Genomic DNA, 27,808 nt, shown 5'->3' on the forward strand with positions numbered 1-27,808 from the left:
TGGCACACGTTTTTCACCACTTCCCACACACAAATCACACACTAAAAAAGGGCTAGGGTAAGCACATATATGTAGGGTTAGGTTAGACTTTAATTAGACCAATAATAAGATTAAATGGGCCAAAATTCAAAGTCATCTATAAATTGATCGGGTAAAGCCTTTGGACTTAGTTGTCGATAATTATTTCATCATAGGTCGAGACTTATAAAATATATTCCGACGTTTAATATCATAACCATGATTTATTAAGTATCAAAACCTAACAATCTTTCTAAATCGGTTGGATTAACAAAGTCTAAATTTTGAATGAATTTATTTTATGACAATAAGCCAAAAGAATGAACAGGGAAAAAAAATTAAAGAATCACACCTCTAACTGGGCTAAACAAATTTTAGCTGTCCCATTCGTAAATTTATTCATTCTAAAACCAAGAAAGATAAAAATCTAATTACATGCATTATTACGTGAATTTCATACTTGAGTCCCTGTTTGGTTAAGTTAAAATATTTATAAAAATTTAAGTCAAAATTAGTAATTAATTTTAACTACATATTTTATGGGATTCATAATTTTGCAACCACACATTTCATTAATTTTCGTCAAAATTTACAAAAATCTTATTTTAAGCAAAGATTTTATAGGCTCATTTGTCATTTATTAGAATTCCATACACAATTCCTAATGAAATGGATGTAGCAGTAGCATTTTATTGGAATTGAGAGAATACCCCAAATGAATTTGACTTTACATTTTTTTTTTTCCGAAGTAACTCTCATCTAGTTTCTATTGAAATTCCATCTACAAATGGATAAGACCCGATCTTAGTGTATAGGAGTTATTAAAAAAAAATAAAATCAAATAAAATCAAACCAAGCTAAATGTGCAAGGCACTAACACAATATGAGGTTGTCAGATTGTTTAATCAAGTTTTGCAAATATTATGACAGATAATTAATTAATGCATATGGAGTATTACGTTATACTTATATATACAACAGAAAAGTGAACTCATGTTTAGGTATTGAAACATTGTTTTTTGGGTTCATTTAACAGCCTAGACCTAGAGATTGAAGAAAATTATTAAAAATTATATACACACGTACACGCATAGGTACATTTTCCGAGTGTGGAGACGATAACTAAATCCTTTTACATACATTTTATTTCAGAATATTATATATTGGTATTGATGCTAATTTTCTTTAATTTGCCTGCAAAAACCTTTTCCAAAGTAAAAAAAAAAAAATAAGGGATTGAAAAAGTATATTTAGATGAAAAAATTACAAATTGTCAAAATTTTATTGTATGAGAATTGTTACAATCATATTGACATTCACTCACCAAATTCCCAAATTATCATAGGGAAAGAAATCACTATCACACCTACAATTTTCTACTCTTTGAACTAGACATAAAGAGCAAGAAAACTCACATGATACTAGTCTTATAGTTTTTCCTCAACCCTAGCCACGTACGTAAAAAAGAAGGGAGAACATATTGATTTTAGATTAAATGGTGACCTAAACAATCCTCGAAATCTTGAATGACTAAGAACATCTCCAATGGAACTGTAAATTACATCAGAAAGCATGCCACATGATCCTAAAATGTTTACACAACAAGGAAAACGATGAAGGATATTGTCTATCACACGATCCACGTGTGGAAGGTGTGCTAGACATCCTCCACTTAATTCTTTATATATTTTTTTATTTGAGGACGTGTTTATAATTTATCTAACTCTGATTTTACGTTTTCACTCTTGTACATATGATCCATAATTAGTACAATGCACATGATCCCAATTGGAGATATTGTTCTCTCTATTTTTATTTTATTTGTCATATGTACAACAATTCACATTATATTCACATTATATTAGAAATTGTTAATCATATCCTACTTATATAACATGTCAGTCGTTGACTATCAAATTATGCTCTCTAAGTTGTAAGCACATTTTGGTGTTTATATTATTTAGTTGCGGGTATGTCTAGGGTTGGCTCCTTGTAGTAATAAAGTTGGAAAAGTCTTTAGAAGAGAATATATATATTTTTAGGGAACCTTTTATATATGTGAAACCAAATTTGATTATGTCATTTTATATACACCTTTGACCGTTCGATACAAAACCAAATTTTATATTATTGAAAATTTCATCAATAGAATATTTTAACAAAAAAGGCAAGTCAATCACTTTGTTGAACATTGTCTATATGTATTTCTGCAAACTTTATTTCCAGTGAACTGGAAAAGAGATGCACAATCTCTGAATCGAGATTTTAAGCAATATATGAAATAAATAAATGAATGAATGAATTGTACCTATGACTATTTCGTAAAATTGTTCGAAAAAATTGCAGATAGATGACTTTATAAGTCCAATTTTTTTATACGAGATGGCAAATGCTTGCTATATTGATTAGGAAATAATTAAACGACTTTCTCATGTAGTGTGGCATTAGCATTGAAATGATGAATGAAAAGCTAATGAAGTTCTATTGATTCCAAAGGGCTACTGCAAAACCTTCTAGTTTTGTTGATTTCTGATAATACTAGATATCTAGGCATCAAAAACTCTTTGATTCGCTCAAAAATTTAGAGAATTTAGACTCGTTGATTTTAAATATCAAAATATTGAGAATTTAAGTAATTGGAGGAGATCTCAACAATTATTATTTTATTTCAATTCAAAAATCACTTTCTTACCATGATGGCTTACAACACTTATTTAAATCTAAAGGAATAACTTGAATCTTTATAATAACTAAAATCTAGATAATTATTACAATACAAGATAATAAATTAAAACTCCTAAGATTAATAAGTAATTAGAAATAATGAAATTCAAATTTAAATTTATTTAATAATAAAAATACTAACTAAAAATTAATTAAAATCTCGATCTTCGTCACTTTCCATAATGTTAAGAGTAACATAAATAATCCTCTTCAAAATAGAATACAAACTAATTCTATTATATGTATATGTAGGACTATTCATACTAATTTTTTTTAATGGAAACCTCCAAAATTTATTAGGAACCCTCATTTATGGCGGAGGAAAACCGTGAATGCAATTAATGAAAACGAAAAGTAGGAATTCCGCTAGAGTATAAGACAATACAACTAATAGCAATTTTAGGCAAATCCCTAGTACAAGTAACAAATTGAGAACAATCACTCACACTTGACCTTACTAAAGAATCAGTCACAATGTTTGTCTCGTGACAAACATGGCTGATTTTTAGATCCAAATACTCATCCAACTCTATTATTTCCCTTCAAACATTATAGAGTGACCTAGGAGGGGTTCCACGCTCATTAAACCAATGCTCCACTAACTCAGAGTCAGTTTCCACCCAAGCTCTATTAACACCCATGAGAGATAGCAATAATAGAGACCAAATTTGAGAGCAAAAGCTTCTACCATGGAATTGGTAGCCACACCAATGTAATGAGAGAAACCAAAAGTCAACTTACCAAGCCAATCTCTCAACACTCCACCGCATCCACCTTTACCAAGATTATCCAAGCTCGAGCCATCAGTATTCAATTTAAGGACTCCATTCTTAGGAGGAAACCAGCGAACAAGCAAAGGAATCCTAACAAGCAACAATGCCTGTAGAATAACACTTTGCGACAAATTTTATCAACACACATTGCATCACTCTTGTACGTAGCATTATTTCTGGGAAGCCAAATTTTCCACGAGATCACCACAGGACTCAACAGAGCAAGGAGTTGGACCTAAGAATGCCCTTGAAACTGAACCATCCAAATTGTGAGTAAAGAATGTCAATTATTATTATTATTATTATTATTAACAATACAGGCGCCAAAAGGGGGGTGGGGTGGGGTGGGGGTGCCCAAAATTAAACCAAACCCGTATTGCAACTTCACTGGAATGGAGAAGGTGATCAATATCTTCCATTCGAGCATTAGCACAGAAATGACACTAAGAAATTAGTGAAATACCATGCTAACTAATCACTTTATCAACAGGGATAATACCACACCACACCCTCCAAAGAAAGACCGAAATCTTCACATGTAACAACTTGTTCCAAATCATCTTGAAAGGTTGAAAAGTGGAATTTTTACACCTTAACAAAATCCCAAGCCGAAGATGTAGAAAAAGTATCTGAGACACTGGGGCACCAAATAAGGACATCTGGCCTTGCTTTAAGAAACAATTTTTTTTTTTTTTTAAATGAAATTCACGCCATCACGAGGATGGAGTGTATATTCAAACAAAATAAGAAAAGTTATAAGACCTAACCTCCAATCAATATGGATTCAGAATAAAAATAATAATTTAACCAACATGAGAGCTAAAGAGTGGTAGAACAATATCTATCTCATGTGAGATTGTCCTATTTCTCGTCGTCACACAAAGTGTAATATTTTGTAGGCTAATGATCACTCTCATAGTCATTGTCCTCGTCGGAGTTCATCATAGTTACATATTCAAAGATATTACATACATAAAGGTCTCGAGATGTAGGAGTAAAGCTATCAACTCGTGTCTTAATTGCACAAATGTTAAAGCTATCAAGTATCTGGACCATGAATAACGATTAAGTGGCAGTCTTAATTAGTTTACTTACGAAATCTATTGAAATTTGCGACCTCTCTAAAATCGACTTACTACCATGTTTGTTAGGTACATATTTTTTCAGTGAAAAATAATATTTTTTGAAATGTATAGTTGAAAAGAGGGAATGAGTTCCATAAAATGTGTGAAAGAGAAAAATTTTGAAGAAAAAAATTTTAGAAAAAAAAATGTGCCAAACAAAGGCTTTAAGTTGAAAACAAGTGAATAAGTCATGATCTATTTCTGAACATTATTAGTGGGATGGTTAAATTTTAATATTAAAATCGAACTACCACATGGAGAGTATTTATTAGTGATAAAAAGAAATAAATCTTGAAATACAAACATAGAATGAAGCATTTTTTGTGGTTAGGTGTTAGGTTTGGCATGCATTCTTAAGGTTGAACCCCAAACATGAGGGCCCACACCGTCCCGTTTCTAGAGTATCATGAAGGAGGTAAATCGCGAGATGTATCTCAGTAGACTAGGAAACAAGAGTTTGCCCGTACACTGGTGCCCACAAAAAGTCCAATTCCATATCTTAGGAATCGAACACTCACACTGTGACTGTCAGTAAAGTTGAGACTACCTTACTCCTGTCCTTTGCACCATTAGGTTATGTCCCGGGAGGCGTTTGGCATGCATTCTTATCTTGTCTATTGATAGCAAAACTATTACAAAAAGTGGAGATAGCAATCTTGCATCCAAAAATTACAAGAGGATATTAGTCTATAAACGTGGGAAAACACTCTAAATACACGAGCATGTTGCAAAATTAAATTTTGGATAAGTAACAAACATCACAATATATGACATCACCTTGCACCCAAAAAAAAAAAAAATTCCTATACAATGACAAAGATATAAATAAAATTCTAGTTTAAATTTTCAATAACATTATCACATTTCTCGTGCTTTGTCTTTTCTCCATATATAGATTCAATTAACGTTTTCATATAATTGCTATTATATACAATTTATTTATAAACAAGTCACGACTTACAAAATTGAATCATATTCTATAATTCATAGTAGTAATGAGACAAAAAGATATCATCCCTCAGGAATTTAACAAATACAAAAATCAATGTCAAAAATTCGAATTCTACATATTCAAAAGTCGGCTTAAATTAATGTTCAGCACTGCTTTTCTGACTCGAGCTCATATTTAAAGTTTCTGATCTTATTTGAAATCATCGGGCAACGCAATAACCATACATTTTGTCTCCTTTGTATAATAAATATGTTTCATTTCACGTACACCTCCTTAATTGGCACAAACTAAAATGTAAACGCACACAGACACACTTTTGTTGAGTCAAACCTCAACCCCTGCACGTGCAACCACCTAGGGCGTGTATTGATGACGGAATTGGCCGTTTTCAGGGCCGTAGAGACTGTGTTCCATCCAGTTTAAACTTTTTATGAATATTTCTATGATTCCAATATGATTTTCTGGAACAAAATGAAACTGAAGATTGATATAGCAAAAGTTAATCATTGATTAAAGCAGAAGACCCCTAATAATAAGATAGTGATTTTTTCTGCAAGTTTATGATTAGAGTATTGAATAAGGCTTTTTTCTGATCTATTGGACTACAAGTTTCTGATTGGAAAATGAAGAGAGGAATGAAGTTGAACTATGGCTGGATAAAATCAGTGAAAATACGATACGTTATTATTTGAAATGTTGTTAAAGCTCATGCTACGAAAGGAAGTGTACAAAGATGGAGCTGAAGACGAGGAAGACACATCAGCAGCCGGAGGAGCTGCTGGAGGTGGAGGACTAGGAGTAGGTGGAGCAGCGGGCCGATAAGCAGTCGGTGGAGGAGGAGCTTGTGGTAGCTCAGCCACAGACACAGACACAGTTTCGGAGGAAAACAAAGCCGCAGCATTAGTTGAAACAATTATAGTATTTGCAGCTTCTCTGTACTTATATCTCAGTATCTCAGCCTTTACGGCACTAAGTTCAGCTTGTAAAGTTTGAACCTGTTGTTGCAAAGCTGAAATTGCACCCATGGATCCATATACTGGATCCCTGAGCCTCACGTTCGCTTCGAAAACCAAACTGTTAGCTGCATCAACTCTTTGGGCCTCAGGCACCTCCTAAATACCCATAAAAAGAAAATATTCAATACAAAATTTAGAATTTGAAATCGACTATGTGAATTTTTTTTGTCACTCTAATCGAAATCATTGCTATATCCACTCGAAGAATACGCGCAAATGATAGAAGTTAATTACCATGAGCATCTTTGAGACGTTGCTTGCACCAAAAACTTTGTGAACAGCTGCAAATTTCTGAGGTTCGTGTGGGGAAAAATAAGGAGAAAAAGGACATTCTTCTGCACATCTTCTTCTCAAAAGCTTACATGCCGCACAAGGAGTGACTGTGTTTAAACTTCCCGGAGGACCCAACATATGTCTTCTTCCCATCATTGCATCTATCTCTTCTGTCATAAAATTCTTTCCAATCTCATCAAATCCTTCCCTGAGAAACAGGACATGACAATAAAGTCAAGAATAACGGAACCGAAAATTTTTTCCTATTAGTAAAATATTATTCTTTCATATTTTGATTACCTTATTCTGGATATCCAAGCATAAAAGGTGAATCTTGAAGTCTTAAGAGGAGAGGAAAAGAAGGAAAGAACAAAAGGGAAAAGGGTGCTTAAAAGAAGGTATATCTAAATTAGGTAGCGTGTTCTTCATACGAAACAGACAAAATTATGATAAAATAAATAGCGTAGTCATGAGGTACACATTGGCAGATCCACATTGGGATCTTGTGGGTCAAGTGACAAACCAGCTTCAGTTTTTTTTTTTTTTTTTTTTTTTTTTATGCATTAAATCTTAAATTTAGGATAAGTTTCATCAAAAGTGGGGAGAATGCCTCAGAATGCTAAGCAAGAATTTAGCTTTAACAGATGAAACGTCTGGAGCAAATTTGATGAAATTTAGGCTGAATCAATAGTTTTGTGTATACAGAAACCATGGTTTAAGTGATGAATTAATAGCGGCCGAACATGGATCCTTTTCGGAGACCATGGGATCATGCATTAGTTATCCTAAAAATTCAGGAATCGCAAGTAGTCTAAGAGAAACCAAGTAGACGCTTATAGGCATATTATGCCTTGCAGGTTCTTCACGTCATAAATATACACATTTTGCCAGTATATTTTGTGAATAGCAAGCGATTTCTCGTATTTTTATATGTTGAAACTAACAATTTAGTAATCTAATCTCTGGAAAGAAGAAAATTCAAACCTCATTCAAACGAGACACCAAACCAGGAGTACCTGATACATTCAAGATCATACACAGCAAAAGTATATTAAACATTGATGACACATTACCTTCTCGTAGTTGGCTAGATTGTTTACATATGCTTCCAGTCGCATCATAAGATGGGGGTCTGAAATTAAAAAACCATTGGAAGAGGACAAGGTAGGGTCCACCAGATCCGAGAAGTTTAGCTTGGGATCCAAAATACTGCAAATACAGAAAAGCGTAAGGATACCAGAGAATCATTTAACCAGCTGAGAAAGCCAAAGTATACCAGTCACACCTCATCGCAAGCTTGTATTCCATTTGTCGGAAGGTAGTCGACAGTAGTCGAATGAAAATATGCCTGAAACCTGACAACAATTTAAGAAGATAAATATTTGAACTGAAAAATCGAAATTAGTTATGGAAACTTCCTTTTGATTAAGGTAAAAAGGATATTAGACCAACCTTGGTAAAAAGGCCGAATAAATCCCATCGGATCTGATCCACTAGTTTCAATATCATCATTATTCAATGGTTTCAGAACCATGCACGAGTGTTCACCAGTGACATTACTCTGGTTTAGAAAATGCCACATCAGACCATAGACTAATTTTTCAACTTCACATAGAGAAAATTGAAAAAGAAATAAAAGGTAACAACACAAAGACGGAAACAAAGAAACTTACGGGAATGGAGCCAATGAAGAACGGAGAAAAATTGTGTTTCCTCCAAAAGCGGAAAAGATCCAGAGTAAGCCCAAAAGATACACCAATATAATGGAGCTTTTCTGGCCGATCTCACTTGACCTTAACCGGATATGGGGGCAAGGTAAGATGACAAAAATACCTGACGAAAAGGGAGATGAGAATGGCCAATCTGCTTCATTGTCATTCCTAATATTTTCTAAAGAACAAAATTGTAGAGTTCTTGAAATAATTCGAACAACTTAGTTCCCCTTTTAAAGTTGCTTGCATTAATGATTAATCTTCCAGATGTATGATGTAATTATGTTTATATAGATGCTAAGAAACGGTAGTTTATTGTCGGAGACGACTTATAAAAAGGGCTATGTAAATGTTGATTTTTGATATATTTGTTTAATTAGTTTTAACTCGCAAGAGCGTGATCGAAACACAATTTATATAAATGGAAATTTGGACAGAGTTTCGATATAAAGATTACGCAAAACAAGGATTAAGAAGGAGTAGAAATAGAGAATAATCCAAGGCGAGATGTGATCTCTTTCCTTAAGACAAATTGCCCCTCTACGGTGCTCACGGTGAATGACACTTGTCGCCCAAGATACAATGGATTCACAACTTGTGATAGCAGCACTTCAAACCACAAGAAACCGACCAACTTTTGACAAAATTTCCCCTCTACGAAGGAAATGTATGCTATGGAATTAGATAGAAGAGAATTGCAAAAGGAGAATGAATGCTCAATACAATTGGTGTACCCAAAATTATGTCCATAGGGTTCTATTTACAGATGTAAAAAGGGTGCAAATGAAGTAGTGTGGGTCAAAACATACATCATTTTAAAAAAGTTACAACACTTGACTAAAATCTGTATCCTTTCGAAAAGTTGCAACACTTTATTTCTTCCAACTTTGGTCCGTAATTTTTCATTCATCCGGAATTGGTTTCGAGATTCCAAATATACCACGACGATCTACTCGACAAGTAGAATAAGTTGGTCTATTTACTTTTGTAATTTGACCATCGGATCAAGTTCGAATATTTGATCGAAGTTGACACGTAGTCACATCTTTTCATTTTCCACTTTTACATACCTTTTCATTTTCCAAATTTTGGTTAATAATTTGAACCAATTCCTACAATCCCCCACATGAATGGAAATTCGGGTACGCATATGCAAATGTGATGATATGATGCAATGTAGAGAGGGTGCGAAAAAATACTGCATGAGGGATGGTGGCTTCTGGCCTTGAACCTCCCTTAGTGAAATACTATCGGACTTACTTAACTAATTGGTGAACCCATAGGTCTTGAACCACTCACTTTGGTGTAAGTCAAGACAACAGTATTCACACAGATATTTTCCCTATTCTGGACTCAGTTCTCATGAATTGGTTCATTTTGACCATGAACCCTTATTGGCTTCATAAGTGTTTAGAGAATTCAAACCTTAAACAATTCTTATCGAAGTGGCCCCACTTCACACTTACATAGGTGACCTCCTATTAAGAGTATTCTGTCATACTCAACTTGACTTAATCAAGATATAGGAATCATTAAAAGATAATCTTAGCCTCTATTCACTCTGCAGAAAGTGCTTTAGTATCATAGGAATGAGTTAGGAATTCTAATTTCCTAAGTGCTTCATGGAATTTTCACAACTTGTTCATTTGAACCAAGATCTTAGGATCTCCAGTCAACAAAGTAGGGTTACCATTGCAAAAACTCTTATGTAGTAGGCTTTAATCCCATTTCTTTCGATAGGTAATGCACTTGATCTCTAGGCAAACTTTTCGTAAGTGGATCCGCAATATTCTCCTTTGATTTCACATAATTTATGGAGATAACGCCATTTGAGATCAGTTGCTTAATGGTGTTGTGTCTACGACAAATATGTCTAGACTTACCATTATACATGCTACTTCAAGCCCTTCCAATTACTGATTGACTATCACAATGTATACTTATCGCAGGTACTGACTTGGGCCAACATGGAACATCTTCTAAGAAATTTCGAAGTCATTCTGCTTCTTCTCCAGCTTTGTCCAAAGCAATAAACTCAGATTCCATCGTTGATCGAGTTATGCACGTTTGCTTTGTTGATTTCCATGATACACAGCTCCACCAATAGCGAATACACAACACTAGTGGACTTGGAATCCTTCATATCGGATATCTAATTCGCATCACAATATCCTTCTAGTACTGCAGGATATTTTGTGAAGTGTAATCCATAGGTTAAGATATATTTCAAGTACCTTAGAACCCTCATTAAAGCCTTCCAATGATCACGGTTTGGATTACTTGTAAATCTACTAAATTTATTCATCGCAAAAGCAATATCCGGTCAAGTGCAGTTTGTAATATCATAAGATTGTCAATTATTCGTGAATACCTTAGTCGTGATATGTTTTCTCCCGTATTCTTGATTAAGTGCATACTCGGATCAAGAGGAGTTCTCGCAGGACTTTTCTCAAACACGTCAAACTTCTTAAGTACCTTTTCTATGTAGTGAGATTGTGAAAATACAATTTCATCCTGCGTTCTAGAGATTTTAATTCCTAAGATTACATCTGTCATACCCATATCTTTCATATCGAAATGCTTTGTTAGCATCTTTTTGGTGTTAAGCAACATTTCGTGGTTATTTCCCATTATTAACATGTCGTCCACATATAGACATACAATTATATAGGCATACGGTGTATGTTTAATATATACACATTTGTTGATCTTGAATCCATTTGACAACATTATTTTGTCAAACTTTTGGTGCCATTGTTTAGGAGCTTGTTTCAATCTATACAAGAACTTAACAAGTTTACACACTTTGTATTTTTGGTTAGGAGAAACGAACCCTTTAGGTTGTTCCATGTAAATCTCCTCTTCTGACTCACCGTTTAGGAATGCTTTTTTTACATCCATTTGATGAATCTCAAAATTGTGTATTGCCGCAATTACAATTATCAACCTTATCGACGTGATTCTAGTCACGGGTGAGTAGGTATCAAAGAAATCAAACCCTTCTTTTTGCCTATATCTTTTAGCAACCAATCTAACCTTATATTTATCAATGGATTCGTCAGTTTTCAATTTCTTTTTGAAGATCCATTTTGAATTATAAAGGCTTGTTACCGGGAGGTAAATCAACCAACTCCCATGTATGGTTTTGCATTATAGAATCTATCTCATTATTGATAACTTCTTTTCAATGTGGTGCTTCCTGTGTAGACATTGCTTCATCAAAAGTTTTTGGATCATCCTCTACCACATAGGTTAGAAAATCTGAGCCAAACGGTTTGGAAGTCCTAGCCCGCTTTGGTTCTTCCTCATTTGAAATTTCATTGGTAGTTTCATATGTTCTCTTGTTGAAACTCATATTTTTCTTATCTTTGCAAGGAAAAATATTTTCAAAAAATGTCGCATTCCTTGATTCAATTATGGTCCCTTCGTGTACGTCTTGTATTTCGAATTTGTGTAAAAGAAATCGATATGCACTACTATTATTGGTGCATCCAATATATATGCAATCTATCGTTTTAGGATCGATTTTCACTTGTTTAGGCTTAGGTACCTCAACCTTAGCTAAACACCCCACACTTTCAAGTATTGGTAGAATGGAGGATGATCTTTCCATAGTTCATATGGTGTCTCTTCCATTTTCTTAAGAGGCATTTTATTAAGAAAACTATTTGCCGTTAAAATAGCCTCCCCCCACATGTTCTGTGGTAAACCCGAACTTATTAATATGATATTCATCATTTCTTTAAGTGTTCGATTTTTACGTTCTACAACACCATTTGATTGATGAGAGTAAGTTGTCGTTATTTGATGAACAATTCCATGTTCAGAACAAAAGTCTTCAAACGGTGCCCCATATTCAACTCCTCTATCATTACGAATATTTTTTATTCGTTTTTCAAGTTGTGTTTCAACTTCAGCCTTATAGGTTTTGAATGCATCTAAGATTTCGTCTTTACTTCTCAAAAGAAAGATATAGCAAAACTTTGTACAATCATCAATAAATGTCACAAAGTATTTCTTACCACCTCAAGTTTGTACAAATTTTAGATTGTATATATTGCTGTGGATCAATTCAAGAGGGGTTGTGTTCCTTTGTATTGAGTGGAACGGTGTTTTAGCCAATTTTTCTTCAACACATATTTCACATTTATGATTATGATTGATTTTGTGTGCCAGAATTAAACTTTAATTCATTAGTTTGCACAACGATTTGTAATTCACATGTCCTAATCGACTATGTCACAAACATGAAGGCTCAAGCAAGTAAACGAAATTTATAGTTTTACTCATAACAACTTACTTCGGTACAATTGTGAGAACATTCAATTTGAACATTCCATCACACATGTATCATTTTCCTACATACATCTCATTTTTAAACAACACAAATTTATCGGATACAAATACAAGTTTAAAACCGTTCTTGCTAAGTAGAGACCCGAACACTAAATTCTTTCTTATATTCGCCACATGTAGGACATTGTTGAGGACGAGTTCTTCCCCGGATGTCATCTTCAAAGTGACTTTGCCTTGTCTTTCAACCTTGGAACTTGCCATGTATAGTTGTTCCCCATTCAATTCTTGATAGTTGGAGAACATCCCCTTATTCGCACACACATGGTGGGTAGCGCCGATGTCAATCCACCATTCTCTAGTATTTCCAATCATGTTGTATTCTCATTTCTTGCAGTCCATCGGATAGAGTGTTATTTGCAATCATGTAGGCTTGAGCATTCTTCTTTGGCTTTCGACATTCACTTGAACGATGTCCAGCCTTGCCATAGTTATAACAATTCCCTTTGAACTTTTTAGCCTTCTTGGAATTGTCTCTTCGCGGTGCATAATTAAAAGCCTTTCGTTTCTTGTTTGTTGCCTTTGGTTCCATTTCAACAAAATTTGCACCATCTTGATCAACTGGCCTTTGTTCAATTTTTCGACTGTCCTCTTCAATTTTCAAGCGCACAATCAATTCTTCCAAGTTCATTTCCTTGCGTTTGTGCTTGAGGAAATTTTTGAAATCTCTCCACATAGGAGGTAGTTTTTCAATAATGGCAGCCACTTGGAATGATTCACTCAATTCTATTTTCTCGGCGTGGATGTCGTGTAACAAGACTTGAATCTCTTGCACTCAACTAATTACGGTTTTGGAGTCCACCATCTTGTAGTCCAAAAATTTGCCAACAATGAACTTCTTTGTTCCGACATTCTCGGTCTTGTACTTTGTCTCCAAAGAATCCCATAGTTCCTTGGCTGATTCCTTTGAACTATACACCCCATATAATGTATTATCCAATGCGTTTAGGATATAGTTCTTGCATAGGAAGTCCGAATGTTTCTATGCATCCAAAGCAATAATCGATTCACGATTATTTTTCCCTTCTTGTACAGCGGGTGCAGTTTCCTTTAGAAATTTAGCCAAATTAAAAGTGGTGAGATAAAACAACATCTTTTGTTGTCACTTCTTCAAGTCTACTCCTGCAAAATTTTTCGACTTTTCCCCGTGTGGGATAGTAGTATTATGCAACGATATAGCCACGTGTGGTATCACATTATTGGAACCATTTTGACTTGACGAAATCCTGATGGTAGTCATTTCTGTTACACAAACAGAAGTTCAATAAAATGACGATAATATCGGTGGAAGAATAGTACACAAAGCACTATTCAAACAAAGTAATGTTTGTCCATAACCAACCACAAAGACACAAAATTTGTCTTAAAATTGTTGGAGATGACTTATAAAAAGGGCTATGTAAGGGTTGGTTTTTGATATATTTGTTTGACCAGTTTTGACCCGCAAGAGCGTGATCAAAACACAATTTATATGAATGAAAATTTGGACAGAGTTTCGGTATAAATATTACGCAAAACAAGGATTAAGAAGGAGTAGAAATAGAGAATAATCAAATACGAGACGTTATCTCTTTCATTAAGACAAATTGCCCAAATACGGTGCTCACGGTGAATAGCACTTGTCTCCCAAGATACAATGGATTCAAAACTTGTGGTAGCAGCACTTCAGACCACAAGAAATCGACGAACTTTTGACAGAATTTTCCCTCTACAAAGGAAATGTATGAAATGCTATGGAATTAGAAAGGAGAAAATTGCAATAGGAGAATAAATGCCCAGTGCAATTGGTGTACCCAAAATCATGTCCATAAGGTTCTATTTATAGATGTAAAAAGGGTGCAAATGAAATAGTGTGGGCCAAAACATGCATCCTTTAAAAAAGTTGCAACACTTGGCCAAAACCTGCATTCTTTCGAAAAGTTGCAATACTTCATTTTTTCCAACTTTGGTTCACAATTTCTCATTCATCCAGAACTGGTTTCGAGATTTCAAATATACCACGACGATCTATTCGACGAGTAGAATAAGTTGGTCTATTTACTTTTGTAATTTGACCATCGGATCAAGTCTGAATATTTGGTCGAAGTTGACACGTAGTCACACCTTTTCATTTTCCATTTTTTTACATACCTTTTCATTTTCCAATTTTTGGTTAATAATTTGAACCAATTCCTACATTTATTATATATAAATAAATAAAATACAAGTAAGTCATATTTTTGGATATTTAGCTCGATCCAACTTATAAATGGAATATCAGTCAAATCAAAATTGTATTTGAATAATATGTTGGGAAAGATGCCCAATATATTCGAGAATTTTGAACAAGATTTGACGGTTGGAAGCTTGAAAATCGAATATATTCAAGAAGAGATTAAGAGGATGTTTGAGCTACATTATTTTGGTAATAATGCATTCTTGAATAGTGTATTGATGGGAAATGTGTGGTTAAAAAATAAAGAAAAGTTTTGATCTGCGTGTAATATTATTTTATTGAAAAATATGTGGTTGAAATGATGTCAAATCACTGTTTAAGAATGTATTTTTTTGAATAATGTGGCTCAAACAGGCCCTAAAGCAATTGCTCTTCAGACAAGAATTTCACAATGATAATTCTACAATCATTTATGTAATCAATCATGCTTAGTGTACACCAAGTTTTACACTCCATCACGTGGCAACACATCATTTGACGGTTCAAAAAATAATAATTTTTCACCAATCAAATCTTCCCAACACAGATGATGTTAAACCCTTGTTTGATCCCCATTCTTTGAGAAAAATGCATTTTTTACAGTGCTTTGATATCATTTCAACCACACATTCTTCAATAAAATAATATTACACGTAAATCTAAAACTTTTCTTTATTTTTTAACCACACATTTCCCTTCAATACACTATTCAAAAATTCATTTTTTCCCCAAAAATGGGGCTCAAACAAGGGCTAAGTATGACGTAGAAATGTGATGTACAAGTGACTTTATGTTTGTGTGATTGATAATTATTATAAAGAGAAGTTTAATAAAGTTCTTGAGTCAAGTATTATTAAAAAGTAAATTTTTATTATCTAGTTTTACTTTATTTTTCAACATAATTAATGTGTGGATTTGAGTTGTTTAATTGGGTCGTTTTCTGTATTAATCAATTAAAACATATCCGAATAAGTCCTTACCGTCCAACTTGAGCAAGTTTATAGCAGATCAAATGTCATATAATTTATGAACCATAGTAAAAAAAGGTTAACATGATTCAAATAGTATCTTTTGAAATTTTTATTGACGTGTCTAGATTGTATAATCAAGTTAGTTTCAATAAACAATATTAATGTATAATTGGAAACAAGATTCGTGGTGACATTTACAAATTTATCTTGATAAATAATATATATTTAGGGATTTTTTTATTTTTATTTTTTCATTTTGTAGGCAATAATTATTCAAGGTTATGAAGTATTTTCATATCCTAAAGGAAGGTAAGCAGTTGGGACTAGGAAGGACCTAAACTAAGCAGTGGAAATTCTAAAGGTTTACAGGGAGGAAAATAGAGATATTTCCAGCATTAAAAAGAAAGTCTAGATTTTTCACAGAAGCCAGCTCGAAATATAATGCTTTGAAATAAGCATGAGTAATCAAATGAAATAAAACACTTTAATAAGACCCCGTTCCTCCCAAACTCTCACGAGAGGCAGTAGTCGGGAATTTTTCGCAGTGGGAATCAAATAAAAAAGGACTAGGGTTGCTTTCTCTGGTGGTACCTTGAATAATCTCTTTGTTAATAGGTTATTCCATCATAGTACCATCTTTCACTAAGAAAATTCAAAATATGCTTGGGTAATTAAAAACCCTTCTAAAGTAATAATTCTTCTCGATCTCAACATTATTATTTTAGGTTTTACTATATGGTGGAGAATGTTACAAAAATATTTCAAGTCCGATTATGATTCATTGAAAAGTTCTTTTCAAAGAATTAATCTATCTGAATGATGAATCATAATAAGATAATTCATGGTTCATATTCTTAGGGCATGTTTGAGACCCATGAATCTGAATTAAAATACATAGTCAATTGCACAAAATCAATTAAGTATTGCTGCTAATTAAAAATTTTATATGCTGTTCAACACAGCAGAAAAATATAATTAACTCCACTACTGCATAAACTTATATATTCTAGTGATTCATAGATCTAATTGGGTGTAATAAATGATTTCATCATCAGTGAATTTACACATTTGTACCTTGAGTTTTTTATTACGACGTATATCTTGCTTGTGAAACCCAACTAATAAAAAGAAGGATACATAGCAAAAGAGTGCTGCAACTGCATAAAATTAGCAGAAAGTGGCAAAAGGACGTGAGAATATAAGCAGTTGCTTCGTCCCCCCGATTATTACCATCTGCATACCACATACTAGTTTCAATTAATTTATAGATAATATGTTAACTATATGATGTTAAGTCTTAATTTGTCATATGTGCCTACATACTTAATTAATTTGGGGATAATTAGGCCAAGACGGCCCATTACTTAGAAATTTGATTAACACTCTTTCACCTTTTTAATTATCAACAATATAATTTACAGAGAAAAATAAATGCAATTCAATCCCAACCGTATAGAAGGGCAAAAGGAGCTGAATTTTCGAGTAAATAAGCTAGGACAAATCACTGGGGAAGTTTTGTGCTTAGGCTTGGGTTTGCTAGTAGTAGTGGTGGCAATGGAGAAAGAGGACGGTGGTTGTGTCAGCGGCACGAAAAAGCGATAACGACGATATTTGGGGGAGGGGATAATGGTAGAGGAGGTGAGGATTGTTGTGATATGAATTTCTTCTATTCCTTTTTTCTCTGTTTTTGACATTAATTTGATGTATTATGAAAACCATGATTTTATTCACCTGTAAAAGTCAAATCTTGCTTCTATCTTTTTGATTTTGTAACTAGAATGTACTCTTGTGATTTAGCTGCTTGCTAGAGGAAAGACACAAGATTTTACAAGCATTACGACAAAAGGTAATATATGCCTGAAACCCTAGAACTACGTATGTCTACTCTCTGCTAAGCCTCTTCTATCCCCCTACATTTAATGTCTTCGAATTCTAATCACTTCTAGAGTAACATCTTAGATTGGAAACGCGATCCAACAATGTATTTCATTGGGCAACTTCACAACTTACACAATCTAGATTACTGATCCAGTTTATGTTTTATCTATAATTTTCATTTGAAAATAATCTATTGTAGGTCAATTTTGCTTTTTCTATACCTTCCACCTCATATATCTCAGATATGATGGAGCAAACAATGTTTTCCCCTTTTATTCTACAAACCGATATATATGCCTGATGGCGGTGGAGGTGGAAGAGTGGTTGAATTTGCATAAAATGATATATTTTAAAGTTTTGATTGATATTTTGTCACTTTTTTAAGGTTTTATCACCTTTTGAATTTACATCGCTTTTTCTTTTTTTTTTTATATCCTTTTTTTAATATTGTTTGCCACTTTTTCTATGACTTTTTTGAGTGACAAAATGCACTTTTATCAAAAAGTATCGTTATAAATACTTAATTTTATTCAATATATTTTACTTCAAAAAAACTTTTATATGATTAATGGACTGGTTAAGTTGGTAAATGACGGTGGCAATGAATTGATTTAAAGATACTTGACATTTTGATTTGTGTTTTGTTGAAAAACTAATTTAAAGATGCTTGACGGTGAATGGAGGAAGATGAGAGACGATGGTTATCACTTTTTAAAAAAAAATTGTCACTTTATTGAATTGATTCTAATGTTTTAATTGGTGTTTTATCAGCTTTTTTAGTATTTTTCACTTTTTTCTCACTTTTAGTGGTTGTCTCTTTTTAAAAATTTTTATCACTTTTTGAGTGACAAACTTCATTTTTTAATAAAAGTGACATTGTATGTCATTTTTTAATAATAAAAAGTGACACTTAACTTTAAAAAGTGACACTGTGCCACTTTAAAAAGTTTACATAGTATTTTTTCTTTTCAAAATATTTTTATATGATTTTTTAAAAAATCATTAATTTTAAGGGGATTTTTGTATGTTTTTCATTAATTTATTTATAAAGGCTATCTTAAAGTTAAGTCAATTTAAAAGTGATCTAATAAGGAATTAAAATTATTGGGTTTTAGGCATTTAAATAAAGTATGAGCCTAAATATGTGTAAAGATCAAATTTGTTTAGAATTTTGTTTCATGATGGACGAAATATTTACGGATATATATATATTCTTTGTACCTCCCATCAACACAAGAAGAGAAAGTATATTGAAGAGGAAGATTCAATATCCACAATCAATAATTAAGAAGAGAGAATTCGAGAATCAAGACTATGGATCAAGAAACAAAATCAAGAACAAGAATTAAAAAGTCAAAAGAGGCAAAATTCAACATTAAAAGTGAAGAAGTCAAATATGAAAAGATTGCAGTTCAAACTTCAAGATTTAAGATCCGGAATTAAGATCTAGTAATTAGGAATTATTTCCAATGAATTAAAGCATGTTCCATATTAATTAATTTTCTTTTGGTGATTTGACATGCGTGGCAATTCATAAAATTTTATAAAGTTTAAATTTCATAAAAGTTTCAACATATAACAGATTAATTTACATTACATTCACGCAAATTCTCCAAGCAATAGCTTGATTGTCTTCGATGAGCAACCTCGTGACCTAGCATTGGATCTACGGCCAGCACTGAAGCACAAAGTACCAGTAGGCGATCCATAATCATCTTCATCCATCTTGGAATGCAAAGACATCCTTGGACTTGAAATTCTGCACTGCTGTTCGCGTGAGCTTGAAGTACTAAATGGAGACGAAGGCACAGAATGTGGTGACCATGATGATGAAGATGACGATGAGGAAGGTGACTGTTGTTCCCGGCTTTTCTTAACACTTATCTTAGGCAGAAAAGAATGTATCAGATTGGATTTCAAATGAGTTTTCGAGGGATTTCTCCTAGGAGTAGAATGGAATGAAGGAGGGGGTGTTAAAGGAGGAAGAGGGCTTTCCCTGAACTTGACTTTAGGCGTACCGGGCTGTGATTCCCACAGGAATGGAACTCCAACAGAAGAATCCCTATAGTACACTTCAAAAGACTCATCAACACAAATTGATAGCTCAGTGGATAGACGTCTAGATAGCTCAGTGGATAGACGTCTAGAAGAGAATATCTCTTCTAGCTTAATTCTGATGAACTTCATTGGATGATCTTCTGAGATGCTGCCAAGCATTTTGCTTAGTTTCTAGGGTCCTTAATTAGGGTTTGTACTTTCTTGAAAGAATTTGAAGAAGAAGGTAGAGAAGTATGAGAAGAAACTCAAGAGTTAAGTAAGATGGAGTAGAAAAGTCTTTGACAAAGTAAGCCTAACCTCCAAAACATGACTCCCCAACTTCCAACGCTAGGCATGAGTTTGGCATGTATATATTACGGAAGCATTCCTCCTACACATGAATTTGACAAGTATTTTTGACAAATAATCGTGACCTTTAATTTAAACAAATCTAATGGTCAGTATGTATTTCACTAGGATCATAGGAGAGTTAGTTATAACCACTTCTCAAATAATCATGATATTTAATTTAAACAAATCCAACGGTCAGTCTCTCATAGAATCCAAGTGGTTATAACTAACTCTCCCTTGATCCTAGTGAAATACATACTGACCATTAGATTTGTTTAAATTAAAGGTCACGATTATTTGTCAAAAATACTTGTCAAATCCATGTGTAGGAGGAACGCTCCCCTATGTATAAGTTAGGTCTCCAATGAAATAATTTTTATTTATTTATTTATTTCTTGAGTGCGAAGATAATAAATTTAAATTAATCAAACTAAAGTGAAAACTTAAATTTTTATATTAGATAATTTAATTCAACTAGAGATCCTATCAAAACAGGAAAACAAAATGTATAGTTCTAATTTCTTTGTCGGTCATTTATAAAATCTTATGCATATCAAATAATATTTTAAGGTTTTGGTAGCTAAATTTAAATAAATAAAAGTGTTCTATCTCTGAAAGTTAAATTCTTTTTAATAAATACTTTAAAAAAGAAGTATGTTTAAACATCCCTATTATTCGATATTTGAAACTTTTGTTTTAGCTGCAATCACGTTCACATATAAGGAAAAACAATTGTAAAAGCATCATATGTTAAATTAAATAAATTATTGAGTCAACTAAACATAAGCAATGATCAATTAAAGATTAACAAATTAATAAAATGATGCATTGGGAGTATGCTAATTAATATAATGTTTAACATATATCTTACTCTCTACTCTCTAAATATACTATTTTTTATTTTATTTTCAACACCGTAGGTCATGCAAATTTTTCATAAATCGGGACATTAGCATTCAACCAATTAATCAAATAAATAAATAAAGCCATTGAAATGAAAAAGATCGAAAACCCCAAATTCCAAAAACAAAATAAATATAGTTGTTTAACACTATAAAATTAATCAAGTTTCAAATTAATCATCTCTCAGCCCCTCTTAATGAACTCAAATTAAACAGTTGACAAAAAGTTTACACGATACAAGGTGGCGTCCAAATCACACGCAATCTCTCGGGTCATGTGCCAATCTGAATATTGGTGACCTGAAAATTAAAAATAAACCTTCAATTTTGGATCTACAAAGTAAACTCGTGCAAGAAAGTTGACTTTTTAAAGAATATAACACAAGTTGATAGCGTATTTTTGTAATTATTTCATTCCTACTAATGAAGTACCCAATCAGACAAGAAAAAACCAAACTTGAGTCAGGTAAACCACGAATCTACTCTCATTGTTCGTCTACTAGCTCATTGGAATACATACACCTAAGTCCCTGACAGAGAGCGTAGATCGCTGTGTCTCAAAAATGAGTTTTGCTTAGGTTGAAGCAAATACGAGTATATATATATAGTTTCTTTTCTCATGCCCTTCCCAGCTTAAATAGAATATGGAGCTTCCTTACTTACCGACTTCCAGCCGTAAAAGAAAGACTTCATTTTTATAGTTCTTCTTGCTGGAATGGAGAGATGTACGGATTGAACTTAATTTGTTAAAGGGTTTGGATTTAAGACTTAAGAAGGGTCCATTACTGTGGGATAATGAAAATAAACGTTAGAAGGACACTGTGAGGGTGGGATTTTAGATGTTAGAGCATTTTCAATGTAATCGTAGATTGTTCCAAAAAAGAGGGTTTTACCACATAAGCAAAGAGAAAAATATTTAAAAGAAATTCATGTCCAATTCAAGCTCAGATGTGATTTTATTTTTATTTTAAGAAAATAAATGACACGGAGGAAAGCAAAAACATAGATGCACTCCTATGAATGTGAAAAATATATTGAATGGTTCAAATTGAATTGAAATTGTTATCGGGTTTATGGTATTCATTGGAGACCAAATTTGAACTTAAATGTCTATTCATTAGATATCAATGTCATGTAGATCGAAGATAAATAATCTAATGAGTACTAGTGTTTAGCTTATTTTAAACACCAGTGACATAACGCACTAATTAATTAGTGAATAAGTTAAGCACATGTGTTTAGGAAATCATTTCTGGTAGATCGAAAATCTTTTAACTTGCATTTCACATAAATATCAACTCATAGAATGTATTTGAGATGATCTTTAATCACTCCATTACCTCCCATCAATTACAATCTTATGCAAACATTAAGAAATTAATGGTAATATGATGTATCTTACATTTTAGCTAAATATGCCAACTACTAAAGTTGTGGCAACAAAAGTTGAAATTAATTTGTACTCTACTATATTATAGTTGAGTGACATATTTTCAAATTAGTTATGCATCACAAATTAATTAATTGGCATATTTACTTGAAAACATAAGATATATTCAATGACCGTCAAATTACAACATCCATGTAGAATTGAGACATTCATTTTTTTATTTTTTTTGGAAGTTAACTGAGCGACCAATTTTGGCCTTAGACATAAGTGAGGGCCCTGTAGATATTGAAACGACTAAATTGAAGTACATTAACATGATGTGACGAATTAAAGTTGAGTGGCCTAATTGAAATTTCATTGAAAGTCATGTGGCCAAACATGAAATAAACTGAAGGGCATGAACTTACAGACCTGGTAACCAGAGCCCAGCCTGTTAGTTTTTTTGGTTGGGCCTGTCGGTTTCCATTGAGCCAAGATTGGTGGATCATGACTAGCCCAAAAATATGGTGTGCTGTTCTGCAAACCTCTAGATGTTCATACCTTTAGGCCAGGAACCACGTTTTAGCACCACTAAGGACTTTATAGAGTTCTACACTTAAGTCTGAGTGTCGATGTATCCATTCAGGTATTTCATTACTCGAAATCATCTGTTACAGCTTGAGTATTTTATAAATGAAACCATTCCAGCCCACATAGACTGGAACCAAACTCAAACTCATAATATTTAAAAATAAAAAATAAAAATAAGCTGACACTAAATTATATTTCAAATATCTGACAAAAATAGAAGATATAAAATATAAAGCAAAATACATATTTCAAGACATTCATAATTCAATGCAAAAATGTCATCAAATGGTATACGATTTCGATTGTGACTATACTTGTGGCGCCTCAAAGAGCATTTATGGGGCGGACTTTACGTGACAACACGTAAAGTGTGGTTAGGAGTAGCTACGAATGATAGTGATATAATTTAATTTCAAAAGAATGAATATGATTGATCATTATACTTGTTGCGACTTACAAACTTGTTACTTGCAACTAGTTGGGCCAGATCATTGGTCATGATAAATCAATTATAAAAGGTTAAATTTTTTTTGACAAATTTGATTTCAAAATTTGGTATTCATGGTTTTTATTTATTTTTTTTTTTTTATCCCTCTAAAAACTGGACTGGAACCTCCAATTTAGGAGGTCGGATTCCGAATAAAATAGTCATCCCCTACAGATATGCACCGTTTGTTTAATGGATAAAGATATTTGTACTCACACATTTGTACAAAATGTTTTACTCATTCTCATATACACTTAGGCTCCACATAAAATAAAAAATGCTAACATGTGGCCCCCACCCTCCTATTGTAAGTGTAAGTAAACCATTTTGTACAAAAGTGCGTATACATCTAGCACTCTTCTTGTTCAATACTATATAATTCTTTGATTAAAGTGATTAAATATAACGTACATTAATTTACCTATCCTAATGGAGGAAATACACGAAAATGGCTCTTCCACTGTAGCAAAATTTGACATTGGCCTTTAACCCATTAAATGAATTAAAAAAAAACAAATTAAGTTAAAAAAAAACTTCACAGTAAAAGACGATTTTATCCTTCAAACTGTTTGAAAAATTCTGTCTAACCAACCGACGAACAGTTGCCAGAAATTTGACCGATCAACCACCGGCAACTACACCAACGTCGCAGTCAACAACCTGATCTACACCGGAAATAAAATAACCGGTTAGTTTTCATCACTTTTTGTTTCAGTAGAAAATTTATTGAATAAGTAAAATTAGCATTTTCCTTACATTATTCGGTTTAATTAGATCAATGGGCATGAGCAGTTAGATTGTGGGCATGCTAGGAGTGTGAAAAATGTGGATTTTTTGCAATTTTTGGAGCTCATAGCGCCGACAATGGCGATTTTCGGCAGCCAGTCGTTAAAAGTCGGTTTACCCGACTGTTAACCGTCTGGGCCGACCCAGACTGAATATTTAATTTTTATTTATTTTTTATAATTTTTATAATTAATTAAATTTTTTGTTTGATTAAATAGTAATTATGTTATTTATTTATTTAATTTTTATCATTGTCAATATAATATAATAATTGAAATATTGTAAAATTAACAGTGTTGATTCTTTTTTTTTTTTAATGAAATTATCTTTAATTTATTTTTTCAAATTTATTTAAATAATATGAATAGTCTTTACATTTTAAAAAAAGGTAAAGTAATTATTTATTTAATTTTTATCATTGTCAATATAATATAATAATTGAAATATTTTAAAATTAACAATTTTGTGTTGTTCCTTTATTTTATTTTATGAAATAATCTGTAATTTATTTTTTCAAATTTATTTAAATAATATAAATAGTCTTTACTTTTTTTGAAAATGTAAAGTAATTATTTATTTAATTTTTATATTTGTCTTTTATATAATTTAATAATTGAAATATTTTAAAATTAACAATTTTGTGTTGTTCCTTTTTCTTTTTATGAAATAATCTTTAATTTATTTTTTCAAATTTATTTAAATAATATAAATAGTCTTTACATTTATTGAAAATGTAAAGTAATTATTTATTTAATTTTTATATTTGTCTTTTATGTAATTTAATAATTGAAATATTCTAAAATTGACAATTTTGTGTTGTTCCTTTTTTTTATTTTATGAAATAATCTTTAATTTATTTTTTCAAATTTATTTAAATAATATAAATAGTCTTTACATTTTTTGAAAATGTAAAGTAATTATTTATTTAATTTTTATATTTGTCTTTTATATAATTTAATAATTGAAATATTCTAAAATTGACAATTGTGTGTTGTTCTTTTTTTTTTATGAAATAATCTTTAATTTATTTTTTCAAATTTATTTAAATAATATAAATAGTCTTTATATTTTTCAAAAATGTATTTAATTAGAAATTTTTTGTTTGTAAATATATTTTCCAAATAATAATTATTTTATTTAATTATTTAATTTTTATAATTTCCTTTTTTTTATATAATTTAATAAATGAATACATAATATTGTTCGAAATTAACAATTTGTTTTGTTCCTTTTATTGTTCTTTCATGAAAATCTTTGATTTTTTTTCAATTTATTTAAATAATATTTATATTCTTTAATTTTTTTGACAATACATTTAATTTGATTTGTTTTTTTTGTAAATATAATTTTCAAATGTAATATTTGTGATTGTGTGGTAGTTAGAGTTCGGTTCCCTTGATTTTGTGAGATTATGCTTTCTTTTGTTATCTCTTATTCAATGCTATAACATTTGAAGTTTTGCAGGATGGAATATCATTTAGATGCAGAGTTGAGACGGATGTGGGGGAAAGCTACTTGGAACAGTAGCTTTGAGAGTTTTACTGCTGTGTTGGAGCTGCTCGATGATCAGCACGGAGATATGCTACGACAGTCCTTCTTGTGGCCACTGTACCTGTTGCGAGAGGTGCAGTACACAGGACAGATCATTGATGCACTTCTATGTCGGCTTCTGAGGCCAGTCGACGACGATTCCCTCCAGTTCGACATCGGGGGCAGGGTCATCAGTTTCTCGATGTTTGAGTTTACATTGATCATTAGACTGAGGACTACAGGCGACGATGCAGCGATGGAGAGAAGCAATAGGCTGTACGAGACGTACTTCCAGGGACATGGGTCGGTGCTTCTACCCGACTTGATGGTCGCGATCAGGGGGTGCGACCATATGCTAGATAGATTGAAGCTTGGGCTTGTCTACATCCTCGAGAGTGTGATGAGGTGTCATCACAAGAAGACTGCCATCGACATTTTTCATTTGCAAGTTGTTGATGACATCGATGCGTTCAACAACTATCCATGGTGCCGAAGATGCTACGAAGACACCGTACATGTGTTCACCAGATCGCACTCGAGGCTCAGGGGGTCGATGCGTAAATATGATACATATGGATTGCTCTTAGTGGTATAGGTAAATGTTTAATATAATCCAAATTAAAGTTTTAGTGTATTACATTGATGCTTAATAAGTGTATGTGTTACAGATTTGAGTGTATGAGATAGTTCCTCTACTGGGGGCCCACTTTGCTCAGCTAGGGGAGACACGCTGCCCTCGGATGCATCATTGGAGATCATCGCGAGCGGAGAGATGTCCTACTGGGAAGCAGTTATCGGCCCTCCTCGACGATCCTCAGGTAAGTATTATGCATTTGTAATTTATATTATACGTAATTTAAAATTTTGTTTATATGATCGTTAAGTAGTTGAAATGTCAATATGTCAACTTGAAGTCATACCTGAGTTGACGTCGTCGATGGAAGAGAAGGCTCGGGTTCTTGTGCGGGATTTAGGCGTTCTGCACACCCCAGATGATGAGATGTCTAATCCGAGCTTGGACGTTCATCGACGGGACGTACCCGAACTTATTCAGAGATGTGGACAATGCCAACTGGAAAGCGTTCGAGACAGAGTGGAGGAGAATTATCCCCGGGTAAGTATTGTATGATTTTAATATGTACGCTAACTCGTCTACGCTTATTTTAACAGTTTCCTATTTTTTACAGAGTTAACCGCACGATAGGTCAAAGGACGGTCTCGGACCCTTTTAAATGGTTCCATGATATCACCACTGCGGGAGCTTGGCTCGCTAACGATGTAAGTAAACTATTCATTTCGTGTTTTTTATGTATATGTAACCTTGTGTTTATTAAATGAATAACTCATACTTTTTTGGTGTTTCCTACTATAGCACATCGACCTGGCCATGGACTTGTTGCGAGATCGAGCTCAAAGATATCCAAAATCATTTGATATCCATGGTCGAGTCATATTAAACACCGAGTTCCTGCGTGCCGTTACCATAAAGTATCAGTCGCTTGAACTTATGGGTAACGAGTACACGGTGCCAGAATATATGCTCGAGCGGGTGATAGGATTATCACCGAGTGTCGGGGAAAAATCATGGGAGGGTTGTACACATATGTACATTCCAGCGTGCATCAATAAATACTATGTTACGTTGAAGATCGTTTTTGCTGACTCAACTATATATGTGTACGACCTAAATCATTGTTTCATACAAGGTCAGTTGGAGCAAAACCTGGAGTACGTGGTTGTAATTGTTCATATGATGGCCAAATGAGC

General features: G+C 32.9%; 3 protein-coding genes across 3 annotated transcripts; all 3 read right to left on the reverse strand.

Annotated features, from left to right (window-relative positions):
• Positions 1-5,762: 5,762 nt before the first annotated feature.
• Positions 5,763-7,272, reverse strand: LOC111393203 (LOB domain-containing protein 15-like). The gene is made up of 3 exons (XM_023018626.1): positions 7,181-7,272; positions 6,842-7,088; positions 5,763-6,703 (listed from the first exon to the last, which is right to left on the reverse strand). The coding sequence occupies exons 2-3, from the start codon at positions 7,055-7,057 to the stop codon at positions 6,254-6,256; spliced, it is 666 nt and encodes a 221-aa protein (XP_022874394.1). The 5' UTR covers positions 7,058-7,088; positions 7,181-7,272; the 3' UTR covers positions 5,763-6,253.
• Positions 7,273-7,896: 624 nt separating this feature from the next.
• Positions 7,897-8,655, reverse strand: LOC111394036 (RNA cytidine acetyltransferase 2-like). Its single transcript, XM_023019824.1, has 4 exons — positions 8,554-8,655; positions 8,333-8,441; positions 8,166-8,235; positions 7,897-8,089 (listed from the first exon to the last, which is right to left on the reverse strand). The coding sequence occupies exons 2-4, from the start codon at positions 8,412-8,414 to the stop codon at positions 7,912-7,914; spliced, it is 330 nt and encodes a 109-aa protein (XP_022875592.1). The 5' UTR covers positions 8,415-8,441; positions 8,554-8,655; the 3' UTR covers positions 7,897-7,911.
• A 10,932-nt stretch (positions 8,656-19,587) lies between these two features.
• Positions 19,588-20,205, reverse strand: LOC111392132. The gene has a single exon (XM_023017395.1). The coding sequence runs from the start codon at positions 20,203-20,205 to the stop codon at positions 19,588-19,590; it is 618 nt and encodes a 205-aa protein (XP_022873163.1).
• Positions 20,206-27,808: the final 7,603 nt, after the last annotated feature.

Source organism: Olea europaea, chromosome 4 (genome assembly GCF_002742605.1).
Source record: "Olea europaea var. sylvestris chromosome 4, O_europaea_v1, whole genome shotgun sequence".
In the NCBI taxonomy this organism is placed as follows: domain Eukaryota; kingdom Viridiplantae; phylum Streptophyta; class Magnoliopsida; order Lamiales; family Oleaceae; genus Olea; species Olea europaea.

Bases quoted from the DNA above. Each gene is read 5' to 3' on its own strand.
- LOC111392132 (XM_023017395.1), bottom strand. From the start codon at position 20,205: ATGCTTGGCAGCATCTCAGAAGATCATCCAATGAAGTTCATCAGAATT.
- LOC111393203 (XM_023018626.1), bottom strand. From the start codon at position 7,057: ATGACAGAAGAGATAGATGCAATGATGGGAAGAAGACATATGTTGGGT. The intron at 6,704-6,841 runs GTAATTAACTTC...ATGGGTATTTAG, and splicing joins ACGTCTCAAAGATGCTCATG to GAGGTGCCTGAGGCCCAAAG.
- LOC111394036 (XM_023019824.1), bottom strand. From the start codon at position 8,414: ATGGTTCTGAAACCATTGAATAATGATGATATTGAAACTAGTGGATCA. The intron at 8,236-8,332 runs GTTGGTCTAATA...AATTGTTGTCAG, and splicing joins TATTCGGCCTTTTTACCAAG to GTTTCAGGCATATTTTCATT. The intron at 8,090-8,165 runs GTGTGACTGGTA...CTGTATTTGCAG, and splicing joins GAATACAAGCTTGCGATGAG to TATTTTGGATCCCAAGCTAA.